Consider the following 13550-nt stretch of genomic DNA (forward strand, 5'->3'; position numbering starts at 1 on the left):
TTGATATATTTCTCTAAAAGACGCAGGTGCTTACATTACCATGAATAACAAACTAAGGTAACATCCTAAGGATATCCTAAGTAAAATGTTCTTCAAAAAGTTGCTTACAAAGTCAGATTGCTTATCCTTTAGAAAGTTTACTGACACACACATCTAGTAAGTACAAAATATTATCTAAACAATTTTCAATCAGCTTTATTACCACACTTTAAATCACACTATTGATCAATTATACTGAATGAATCCCTGTACAATGTGTATTATCCACTCTGCTGTGCAAATTGTCACATACAAAGATATTATATTTAAATAGATTTCAGCTAAAGTCAAGTGATTTATGGTATCATTACAAGGGCAGCATCAATAAGCTTACAGAAAACACACAGGATTACCTACCATACACACACGCACCCTGCACACAGGTATCTCAAGGAAAACGGGTATCTGGAGGAGAGGGACTCTGGAGTAATAGATACCGTTGAATTCACAGATATAAAAAAAGTTGTAGGGTTTTTAAGAAGTCACCTACCAGTGTGATGTCTCGGGAAGCAGCAGCTGCACTCATGTGTAAACTAGGTTGCCTGACAGAACTACTGCAGTCCAATGCTCGAGCAAACGTGCCAACCGCACTACAACAGAGAAACAGTAGACAGTAAGTGCATAGAAACATGTAACCTCTTTTTTATTATCAGACTATGTCATGTCTATAAAAGTGTCCGTTTAAAAATAAAAGTCACATACTGTTACTCTTAAGATTTCAGATCTTTGCTAACAAAGGACAGTTTGATAACAACAAATCACCAGACACTGCAGTAAAAATTCTGACCTTCTCCGCCAAAAATAACAACCTACATATAACAACAACAGCACGGAAACAAAAGATACCCATAGAATCCTAATATACCAACTTTTTAATGTACCAATTTTTTATTAATTATGAAGTCAAAGACCTTATTCAGTTTGGCTTTTACAACTGTGACTATTCTTTTTAAAATTAAAAAGCTGCAACGCTATTTAACAAATTACAATACAATTAAAAAAGGGGGTTCACCATGTTCCCGTGAGGGAATTAATAACACTTAATTCACTTCAGTAATGCATGCCTACTACTTCCATTAGTGAGGGAAAGAAAGCCTATTAGCTTAGTCTAAGGTACCTCCAAAACCGTATTTTTGTCACAGGTTTTAAGTAATAACAAAATAAATGGATCTCTCAGCCTACTTAATAAAAGCATTCCAGCATTACTGAAATGGACACATTTTTCTCCAAACCTTTACCTTTTTTTTTTTTCTCCCCACTTTTGTTGATGAATTGTATATGGCATTTGTTATACTTACCAGAGCAACAAAAGATAAGGAATAGAGATGGAGAATTAGCGTGACAGTGACTGTTCTAAACTGCAAACTTCTTGGAAGCACATCTATATATCATGCACAGTGAAGGGAAAGATGTGTAAGGGCATTTGACTGGGCTCAGCATATCATACAGGAAATGAGCAAAGATGCAGTGACACACGAGAAAGATTATTAATTAACAGAACAGAAGTTGCTCCAGTACCCTGAGTTGCATAATGACCCTTGAGGTGCATTGTGTCACTAAGGTATTAGAAAAAAATTATTTGTTGCAGTTACAACATGATGTAAGTCCATCTAAATTCAAAGGCCCAATTACTCACCTAACATTTTTAATACAGTCTAAGCCTCTGGACTAAGGACTGGGGTCTCATTCAGCAATTACACTCCACACAAGTTACAAGTGCAGAATTATACCAATGAGGAATGTCACTCACAGATCAACACACTGAAAGTGTCGCATTACTGTGTACTATAAACCTGATATTCAAAAATAAAATAATGGAATGTGCATCAAGAGTCTAACTCACTAAGGTATATTATTGCTCGTGGAGAAACTGGTAATAATCTGTTATTGCAATTTTATCTAGAATCTTAAAACATTTAATACTGAATGCATGTTTCAGTACTTGCTGCCAAAAACTTGTAAGACACAGTTAAGATTCAACAGCAGTGATTCACACACTCCAGATATTAACTGCTTAAATTTCTAAAGGCTGTGGAATAAATAAGTTATATTCAAACGTTCCACAACCTTTGCTCCCTCTTTGCAGAGGTGGCAAATACGTGACAAGAACACACGCACACATTCTATTTTCTTTTTTAAGAAGTTTGGCAGTACATAAAACAGTATTTGTCCACAAATCAGTCCCAAGAACAAGGCTCTATTGTGAACACATTTCCTGATAGTCTGTCAACCCCTTTAAACATGTTGGCATTGATAAGGGTTGAAGCCAAACAGTCTTTCCTGTGATCCTTCTGTCGTTGCTGTTCAAACCAGTAAAGCAGCACGCGGCATGACTGTATTTCCCTTCTGCTGCTACCTACTAGCTTCTTATCTTCCTTTTGCATAATTAACGTTATTTTCTTTTGACCATATTTCTAAAATAAAAACAGAGTATGCTATGAAAATTACAAAGAGCATGTCCTCACAAGTCACTCTCTAGCACATCAAACTTTTTAGGCTGCCTTCAGAGCCCAAGCATATGTGAATTATGTTGCCCAGTATGTAAACTAAAAATTAAGATACAACATAAAGCTAGGTTTATTTTGAGTAAGTGATAAAGAGGTAAGAAGTGATGCACTAGTTGACATAATTTCCAGTGCTGTACTGAGTAGGAGAGGATCGCAACCATCAGAGGAACGCTGTGTGGGAGCATGGAGTACACGAGCGCAAAACAAGAACCACCATAAAATGCAGGCAGTGTGCCATTTTCGGAGGGGAACAAGGGGTGTGTGTCTGTGGCTATATGTTGAAATCAACTTAACTTCCAGTTCACCTTTCCCTGGAAACTTTTGAAAAAGTGAATTTTTCAGACAATCCAAGTAAGTGTAGGAATTCTAGTTAAATAGTCTCAAACTTAACAGTCTCAAAACTTAACAGTGATATACAGTGCTCTTTATAATCTAGCCATGCAATCCAAATCCAAAATTAATTTTAGAAATCATTAAAATACCTTAATTTTTATGTCTTTCCATTTAAAATACAGATATGAGGAACACACTGACACAAAGGTCAAACATTTCCTTTGTCATTTTTCCTTGCATGATTTTTTTTCTAATAGTACACCAAAGAATTATTTTTGAAATGTTAAAAGGAAAAAAAAAATAACTAACCAATGCCCATTTCCAGAAGACATGCTATTGTCTTCACTTACTCGCTACCAAAATAAAACTCGGTAAGCCAACGCAGGCTGAACAGTCAGATCCTAACCACTATTTTTTTCTTTGAAATACTCTTTAATGTAAATGTTCCATTAAGTTGGTAGAATCCAAGTAATAACTTTAAATATTTAATTGAAACTATATTTTTAATTCAATAATAACAATAATAAACTCACGTAACCAAAAAAATGTGCTCAGCAAGTAACAAATTAGTTACTCAATGAGTAATTAAAGTACTGAGCCTTCAAACAGAAACCAACACTCCCCACAGCTCCCAAAATAAGCTAAAGCCAAAAGGCATACAGACAGTGAATTACAGAGGTGCAAGAGGGATGGACAAGAATGGTAAACAATCGGTGGTATCAGCAGAGAGATCACTCTCTGCACAGGCTGTATCAGCAAGCAAGTATAAGAGCTTTAAGGGCTAGACCAAATGATCCAGTGTTACCTTAGTTAGGTTTTCCTTGTTTTAACTATCTTAAAGACCAGAACCAAGAACATTGTCTCAAGGACTTGTAACAAAGATTGCAGCTGACAACCGTACAAATGTAAAACAAATCGAGATAATCCGGTGTCAGGATCTAAGAATATGGAATAAAGCCACAAATTCGGGAAAACTCAACAATATCTATGTCCAAAAAAACCTGACAGTGAACTCTCTAGGGATGCAGTAGCTCAGCATCATTTTGTTGTGCCCGTATGCCCTACATTCAGGCAAAACTTCAGATTAGGTATTGAACACAGAAAATACATTGCTCCAAATTTCTTGTAACTCAAGTCTAAGACATTAAAGGAAGTAATTGTTCAAATTTTTGCATAAGATTAGTATTAGTGGCAGCCAATGAAATGATGAAGCAGCAAACACAAGAGACTGTCATAACACACTTCGAAAGATTCAATTGCTCATCAGTAACTAGTTCTGAAAAGCGACGTTATTTGCCAAAGACAATCTGGAACCAGTGTGATTATACATCAGGATACAAATAGCCACTAGTTTCCCAGGTAGCAACAGCAGTCCGGCATCAAATCAGATCCAGAAAGTTCTGGATCCAGCCAGTAACTCTCTACCTAACTTCTACCTCGCAGTCTCAAAAATCCAGCTGAGGCAGAGATCCTTTTTAATCTGAGGATGTTTATTTTAAAATTGTTCACTTTTATACATTGTTCGTCTGTTTCAGTGATATGAGTAGTGGGTATACTCTGGACAAACCTGTTTAAAGCGAGCCACCTCTGTGCATACATGAATCTGCAAATTCACAAGTTTCCTCACATATTTGCAAACTAATGAATGAGACCTACGCCTCCCCTCAGAGGTAACGTTTTTGAGGAAAATAATTAAGTGGATCTTTGGTGGTTTCCTTACATATTAGGAAGCTTTTTGTTTTCCTTATTATTACATCAGTGTTCCCCTTCACTGTGAGTCAGAAACAGTCCTAAGAGACGACCTCTTAGACTGCTATCAATAACAGCATTTTACAAACAGCCTACTAATATCCAATTGCTCCTTAAGAGAGTCTTGTGATAGTTAAAATCTTGGAAAGAAGGAAAAAAAAAAATACTTCTTCAGTGGAGATGTATGTCACCAGCACAATATTAATTAAAGTTGAAAAATACCCCTGAGATTTTTACTACTGGGTAATGCAAAATCTGACAGGAAGAACATATTCATAGTAAAATGATGCTGTTCCAGAAGACACATTTTCCTTGCATTTCTAAGCAACTGTCTGTACAGTGCTATGCTTCATTATTATCACTTCAGATATTTAGAGCGCAACGGGAGGTGACATGATAAACACGAACAGTCACCTGCCACTATCCTTTCTCTGAACGACTCTCAAAGTCAGGGTAGAGGGTGGCATTACCTCTAAAGTCCCCTACGCTCCACAGCTAACCTTCAGTTTCGTTACTAGACGCATAGAAATGGAACATATGCGAAATCTTTATTATTCAACAGAAATAGAATCTGATACATACAAGTAGTTTAATTCACAGGATATGATTTAAGCGATCATCTGTATTCCATCCTGCAATTTCACAGTCACAGAGGAGGAGAGTTACAGCCCCCAAAAAGCAGGTCCATGAAAACGCTGCTGCAGAAATTTTTTCTTTTATAATGCAATAGATCAAAATACATTAAAAAAAGATGCAAGAAGAATTTCAGCTCCAAGTCTGAATTAGCTGATTTAAAATTAATTTGGTCAAGAAGAAATACTGTAACACAAAATGCACACAGGAATAAATGTACATTGGCCAAGCACGACAGACAGGCAGAAACATAGTATTTTTGATACTCCTAGTAAACTTGATGTGAACATATTTTTTTCCTTTTTATTACCAAACCATCTGCCTACCATTAGATGCTGTAATTCACCTTGCTAGCAAACATCTAATTTCGTGAATACAGCATTGGCATCAAGATTTTTCACCATCTTTACCACACAATTTTATGTTACAATTCTGCCATTAAATTTCATTACCTCTTTAATAAAATCCAATTCCTCTTACTTCTCACCACCCGAAGAGAATCCAGAAGCTCACTAATACTGAAGCTTTCAAACCAGTGACTTTTATGTATTTATTTTCATTGATGAGCTTTGGGAGTCTTGTCTACTGCCACTGACTACACTGAATTATCTTGCAAGAACTTGCAAGAGTATTACTATTTGAGCACACTTTTAATGTTTTTACTTATTGTTCTCAGCTGATGAGTGTATTCTTTTCCTCAATATGATGAAAGACACATTGCTAGTTGAAGCTGCATTGTGCTCCCTTCCTCACTGTAAGGCAAATTTGTGTAGCAAACAAACCTCCATATACCATGAGCACTTACAATTAAATCAACAGTAACCAACACAAAATGAATATCATCACTGTCTTGGAGAAAATGGAAAAGTGGAAACAACACAGGAAGGATCAAGCTCTAATTCAAAATGACTAACACATGATTTTCCATTCTTCCATGATTTTACATCAAAAAATAAGCAGGCATTCAAATGAAGAGAAATATGTCATGTTAGCCAGAGGTATGCAATGCCGTTTTAATTTCAAAGTAATCACAGAACAAAATTTTAAGGTAGAGATGCAATGCTTTAAGGCTATTTTAATTAGCCTTCAAAGCTCTGTTTTAGTTGGAAATAAGCTGGGAATATCTGGAAAATAGCTTGATTTAGAGATATATTCTTTCCAGAAGACTATGTTGATAATCTAGTTAGATGAAGCAGAATAAAAGAACTAAATCGTTAAGTGTTTCACTGCATCATAAAGTACATAAATGGAACGAGAATGTATCAAAAACTTATCATGTAATGAATTATAGACCAAATTAGCAGATAGAAAGTGAAAAAAAAAAAAAGTGTCAGGTCTACGGCTCTCAGCATCTGTCCGGACTGGAGCCCACAACTCTTACCACATTTGAGTCTGGTCAGGACCATTTTTGACTCCTTAACAAATTAAAAAAAAAAAAAAAAAAAAAAAAAGACAGGACTGGTATGTTATACACACAATAGGAAAGTTTCTACTTCCTAATACTATGCAACTTGGAACAGAGTTAGAAAGAGAACATGAGATCTCACAAGGAAATGAAGTATTCCTTGTATATTAGGAATGATAAAGACTGATGACTTGAGAAAACAGGGTGCATCTGTATCAGTGTTTTAGTTCAAATTAGGAATGGAGTTTCAAAGCAATTGCCCCCAGCATCTTTTATCTACTGCACTTTAACCAACATCTAAAGGTATCTTGTAGCATACAAACCAGATTTCTGTTAAGTTAAACAGTAGTTCCACGTACTCATAGATATTCAAGTCCACAGGACCAGATTAGAGTTAGCCTAAAAATAAAACTGCTCAAAATGTGCATAGTGCGGATGCTAGGTCCTCAGCACCAAACATTTCAGTCCTACAAATCCACTTCTACTGCATTGTACTATTTGCCAACATGGACAGACCTAAACTGCTGTTGCAGCTTCTCAGAGTCCTGTTCTTGAAGCTAGTAGACACAGAAGAACTATTGCCAATATACATGACAGAACAAAAATTGGTCGATGAAGCTGTATCTTATTTGAATGGAGGAGAAAACCATGTTGGAATTCTCACTGCCAGAGTATAAACGACAGTGTGTTACCCAAAAAAACAACTCAAAACCAGAATACATTAGTCTGATGCCTCAAGCTTCTCCTGACAGATGCTTTTCCTAGTTCAAGCGAGAGGCCTTTGCCCAAATTATGCTTCAGTAGTAGCAATAAGGTACTTTCAAGATTTGTAAATCCACAGTCAAGCAAGACTATTTAGGGAGCTCAAGGTTAAGGATCTTTCTGCTCAAGTACTCTTACGCTTTTTTTCAAAATCTCCACCGATTTTTCTGGCACTGCTACCTCCGATTTCTGGACAGGACAGGCATATTCTTCTACCTTTATATCCAGCAGATTACTGCATACTTAGTGACGGGCCCAGACTGACCAAGCATACAAACCTAGAAAAAAGGCCTCTGGTTCCTGAGACAGTAAACAAACCTTGTAAGACTGGGAAAGCTACATGCCCTAGCTCAAATATAAACGTTCTTGCAAATGGGCAATATAAATAGAAAAAGAAAGTGTTTAAACACCTTCTAAAGAACCAACAAAGCATGCTTGTGTGATTGAAAAAGCTAAAGCCTACAAGGACAAAAGCAACTCTTCCTTCAACCAGAGCAGACTGAAAAAACTGAGAAGAAATACTCCATGCCTTTGATGCAGCATGTAAAAAGGATCACATACGAAAATTCTTTTAAAATTTCAAATACAGATAGCATACACACACTTAACCAAAATTACATATAGGAAAGCATTTAGGAAAAAGTTTTTATTGTCAGAATTTCAAATTTGCAAAACTAAACATAACTTGGTCTCTTCTCCCAGGTAACAAGTGACAGGACCAGAGGAAATGGCCTCAAGTTGCGCCAGGGGAGGTTTAGACTGGATATTAGGAAATTTTTCTTCACTGAAAGGGTTCTCAAGCATTGGACCAGGCTGCCCAGGGAAGTGGTTGAGTCGCCATCCCTGGAGGTATTTAAAAGACGTTTGGATGAGGTGCTTAGGGACACGGTATAGTGGTGGTCTTGGTAGTGTTAGGTTTACGGTTGGACTCGATGATCTTAAAGGTCTTTTCCAACCTATACGATTCTGTGATAACTGCCAGGAACCAGAGAAATACCATTCTCACTGGAAACCCAGCAGGCACAGCCAATGCCCAGTGAACTGCAGCCGGGCCACAGCAGAAATACCTTCTGAGTCTGTAAGCACAGTTTACCAGATCACAATACCAACTCCACTGTAACTCAGGCAGCTTTTAATGGTCCAGTGTAATGAAAGCCTTTACATGCAAGCACACGACATACTGAATTTAAAGCTGCCACAATCATCACAGGAGAACTGTTTCTCCAGAAATTGGTGAAAATCTGTCTCAGAAGCACTTAAGGCAACAAAAATGTAATCTTGCAGCCTGTGAATACAAGTATATAGGAGCTTGGAAATAGTTTCACAGAATCACAGAATCGTATAGTTTCTGTCAGTTCAAAAGCAGCTCACAAAGATGAATGGAGTTTTGTGGAAGAACATCAATAAAGTGGTACCTGAGTAACATCCGATTACAGATGGTCATTAGTGATTGCCTACCACAAGATCTTAGATAGCTGCAATTAGTCAGCTATGACCAAGACCCATTCCCGCCATAACAGAAACCTTTTTTACAGAAATTTATCAACTTCTAAACAAATACAATCTTGGTCAGGGCACAGCATTGCACAGGATGTCTTAAATAAGAGGACAAAGAGAGAAGAATGTTTTTCTCTAGAAATTTCATTTATTCTCTGTCACTTTCCAGTAGACTGCTTACTGGTACACTCCTCCGGGAACATTTTCAGCTTCACAGTATACTACTTCAGCTCCCCAGAGCAGCTGCAAAATGGGGAGTGGAATGATGTGAAGGCATGGAAGGAAGCCATTTGAGGAAGAAATCCTCAAAAATGCACGTAATCTTCACACAGATTGTATTTTTAAGGCACCCCATAACGGTCTGCCCATACATATCCAGGAATTATGGCTGGCAATAGAAGTAGTTCTGTTTTCCAGGTTCTGTTCTATGGAGCATCTACCAGGCATTGTGATCTTCTGAACAGATGCATGTTCACACCTATACCCCTCTGGCTTTCTTGGAAATTCAACAGGGGCAGGCAATTTTTACTACTGTATAGAAAGGATACAGCACTAGAAAGTGGGGGAGAAAGAAGAAACTCAGGCAGATCAGCATCTGAACTGTAAAACAATAAATCAGCAACCCATTTCACCATACACAAACTGGAAAATATAAAGCAACTTCTCTCTATTTCCTTCCTGAAATGCTTTGTTCAAAAGAGAAAAAGAATAAAGAACAGAAATTGGAAACAATGGAAAAGGATTATTTGCCTAAGAAGATTTGAGACTATGCTCTGCAACCGGGTTACAGAAAATACAGGAGACGGAGTGATTCAGGATAAAATCCCTACATTACCTGTGATTAACAGTTCTCTGCCATCATTAGAACAGTACATTTGTACTATACTTGTAAGTATGAATTACAGGACAGGCAAAACATGCTGTATCTTATGAGTGTAGAGCTGTCCTTCAGTAAGAAGTCCATAGAGTTTTGAAAGCTGGTTGTTTTTTTTTTAAGCAGAGAAATTATTTTTGAAGGTATTTATGAATTCCAAGGGCTTTGATGTTCCTCTCATAAATCTGCATAATGATTATGTTAATTTCTAAAATTGAACTGACCAGATTTTTTTCACTAATGAAATGCATCACTTCAAAACTTTTATTTCAACATTCATCCAAGATAATTGCAGTGCATATTATTCAGCTTATATACAAATCGGGCAAGTTCTGCATCCATTTCATTTGTTAACATTTTCTTTATTGCTACTCTTAACTTTATATTACACTACAAAATTCCAAGTACTATAGTATAAGACTGAAACATTAGCACTGAAATCCTGTTTCATTTACTCTGAGGGGAAAACAGACTGATGTCTACATTTAAAGTATCAAATTCTACTATAACCTGAAATACAGGCAGTGTAGCATTATTCCAAAACTCACTCTCTTTTTCTCTCTTCTGTATTGGTAGCTTCAATAAATATGCAGAAGATTATGGTCTGATTTTCTCTTTTAGCTAACTGTAGGAAAGAGAAGGGCTCACAAAATGGCAAACAAGTTGAGTAACATGATATAGGGGAATAAATAGGCAGTAGGAAAAGGAATTTTTTTTTATTAGAGGATTTTAATCTTACCGTGCTACAACTAAAAACTGGTCAATCTGACGGTCAGTAAGGGGGCTATCTGGATCCCATACTTTTACTTCCAGCTTTGCCTGTTCTCTGTCATCTAATTCTCCTGTCAAAAGGTAGATGGGACAAAACACTTATTACTCACAATGTTTTTCTCTGTGTATTTCTTGTACTACGTTAAAAAGATACATTGTACATTTTTAAACACACACACACAGTACTTAACAATCAGCAGTTATCCATTTAAATTCCATAATGCAGCATCAGTAAAATAAACATCTTCCCTTAACATCAGCATTTCAATTTAAGGAGGCGTAGTATCAAAGAACTTTAATAAAATGCGATTATAAACTTGAAACCATAACCTAGGTAACCAGTGGTTTCTTTAAATTGCTTCTCAACTATATCAAAGTTAGGGTTTCACTGAAGCCATACTGAAATTAATTTTACACTTAACCAGCTTTAGCAATTAAATTCTGTCCAATTTGCATTCTATACCCCCAAACCAAAAATCATTATGAAAAAATGCTATCTACTACATTTAATTACTTTTTTCAGCTCTTGCTCTCAGCCACATTATCTGTATCGTTAACAAAAATCATATTAAAATTGCTGTGTCTGTTGACTAATTATATCCTCCTATAAAATAATACATAAGGCTACAGCACAAGAAAGTTACTACATGCTACATTGTGATTTCCCAACTCCCTTTGTCTGAAGAGAGGAATTTGTGTACATGCACATGGTTGAAACAATGGTGGTAGCTTCTGAAATGTCATTTGCCCTGTATTCATTATTAAAAGAGTATGGCATTTGTACTGCTTGGAAGAACAGTGAAGTGTGAAGACGCTACAATGATTCACGTTCATATGGAAGCCTAAATCTTGGCTTGACTACTACACCAATAACTTCTACTGCAAAATGAGAAACATTACAGAGGCTGATTAGGCAGGCCACACGTATTCTACTACTATGAAAAATTTACCTATGGGATGTAGCAAACACATTTGGGGCCACAACAGATGACAAGAGCAAAGTTAGAATCATTGTCTTTCCTTGGCATTTTAGAATACGAGCATGTTCCCCTTTCAGTGAACATGTGAAAAACTCCAATGTTTAGTCAGATGCCAGTACTTCTATGAGCTAGTAGAAGAATAAAAACCTGTTCTCAAATACAGACATTCCACTTCCTTTGAAAATCTAGGCTGTGTAGGTACCTCTGAGCACATAGAAGATCACTTTAGTCTGTGTTACTTCTTATGACTTAATGAAAACAGCCAGTCTAAACATGCATAGTATCATCAAGACATGAAATAACCTATACACTTAAAGAGTCTGGAAGCAGAGTGCAAACCAAGCACTGGCTTTTGTGAAATCTGATCATATATGGCGAGTTTCTCTAGCACATTCATTCTGGAAGGAAATGAAAATGTGGTATATATTTATCCCTAACAAATATACGAGTTAGAACTGCACCATGCTGTCTGGCTAAGGTTTCAGGAACAAATTTCACAGTCACATTCTCAGAAAAAAAAAGTAAATTACTTTCTTCTGATACGCAGGCAATAAAGAATTGTCTGCCTAATGGGACTTATGCTTCTGTTTAAGCTAATTCACATCCAGTACTGGAGACAAACTTTAATTTCTGGCAATCTTGGGTAGGATTTTAGGTCTATAAACTTATTCAATGGACTACACACTTGTCAATACATTCATTTTTTCCATCTGTGACAGACACATTGTGGGTGATGTTCTACATTTTATAAATAATCTCTGAGCACTTCATTTCAATCTGTTAATATATAGTTTTTAAATATCTTTAATGCTAGTTAACTGTTTCAGGACATCATATCCTGGAGATCATAATTGTAGAAGTATGACAAAACCCAATACTTAGGCAGGGTATACTTCTCACAAAGAGAAAAAACATCACGCAAGCACAGCACTAGTATTCAAACAAAACACGTCACCCTCCTGAATCAAGTTTGCAAAAAGATGAAAAAAAATGGCAATACTACATGTCTTACTTCAATTAGAGGTAATTAAACAATTGCTACTGCAAAATGTTGTTCTAACTGTTGATAAAGATAAATCTGAAATATTGCCTAACAGTATTTTGTAATGGCAGTAGACACAAATAGGATACGAGCAACGGAGTAGCTACACCAAAAGAATCCAAACACATATAATGTAATATTTGCAATATTAAATATTACTGCAACAATGGTAGACAGAAAGGTTTCCAGAAGATACGTGGTCTCTGCCAAACTGCATTTACAAAAAATGCTTCATTCCCGATTTTCCACTTAAATTGCAGGATATTATCACTTAAACTGCAGGATATTATCACTTAAACAGGAGGAAAAGTAACCTAAACAGATCAAATTATGGAGGCAGTCAAGCAATGCTGTAGAAATCTTTGAAAAGTTGATTTCAGGAATAAAAATTTTTGTTTACTTCCTTTGAATGTGCTGAAAGAATCAGTATAGGAGGATGACATAAGATAAACATGTCTTCTTTCCAGAGGTCTTCTTTCAAAATAGTAATTATAAAACCCCCTCTGTTTTCCTTGAGCTGTCTTCCATTAATCAATCATGCCTGTACCTTACTCTATAGGATTTTTGACATGGCCGACCCCTTTAAAACTACAACACAACTTCTCTGTTAACACCTCTACATTTATGCTGAATTTTACACAGAACTATAAGACATTCAAACTGAGCAGGTATAAAAGTTGCCATAGTATTCATTCCTTGTACTGCAAACTCCAGGACACAAACGGAATGGGGGAGTTTAACTTTTAACATTTTCATCTGAGAAGGTTCTCAGGTTCTGTTTTACAAGTGTTACCTTCCCTTACCACCACTGACATACCAATTACGGCTTCTGAAAAGTGCTAGGCTATTTTTTTGCATGGCTGGTATGACATACCAGTGTATCCAATTTATTTTGAGTGCTGCTTGTAACTTTATTATAGCCAATCTAATCCTGAAGATTAATTTTACTGGAAAACAT

General features: G+C 36.4%; 1 protein-coding gene across 1 annotated transcript in view; it reads right to left on the reverse strand.

Annotated features, from left to right (window-relative positions):
* MTA3 (metastasis associated 1 family member 3) overlaps positions 1-13550 on the reverse strand; it is a 146401-nt gene that overhangs the window by 74746 nt on the left and 58105 nt on the right. The window contains exons 7-8 of the mRNA XM_075496308.1: positions 10539-10641; positions 530-629 (exon numbers count right to left, since the gene is read on the reverse strand). Coding sequence (XP_075352423.1) covers positions 530-629; positions 10539-10641 — 203 coding nt within the window. The remainder of the gene's footprint in view (positions 1-529; positions 630-10538; positions 10642-13550) is intronic.

Source organism: Mycteria americana, chromosome 3 (genome assembly GCF_035582795.1).
Source record: "Mycteria americana isolate JAX WOST 10 ecotype Jacksonville Zoo and Gardens chromosome 3, USCA_MyAme_1.0, whole genome shotgun sequence".
In the NCBI taxonomy this organism is placed as follows: Eukaryota; Metazoa; Chordata; class Aves; order Ciconiiformes; family Ciconiidae; genus Mycteria; species Mycteria americana.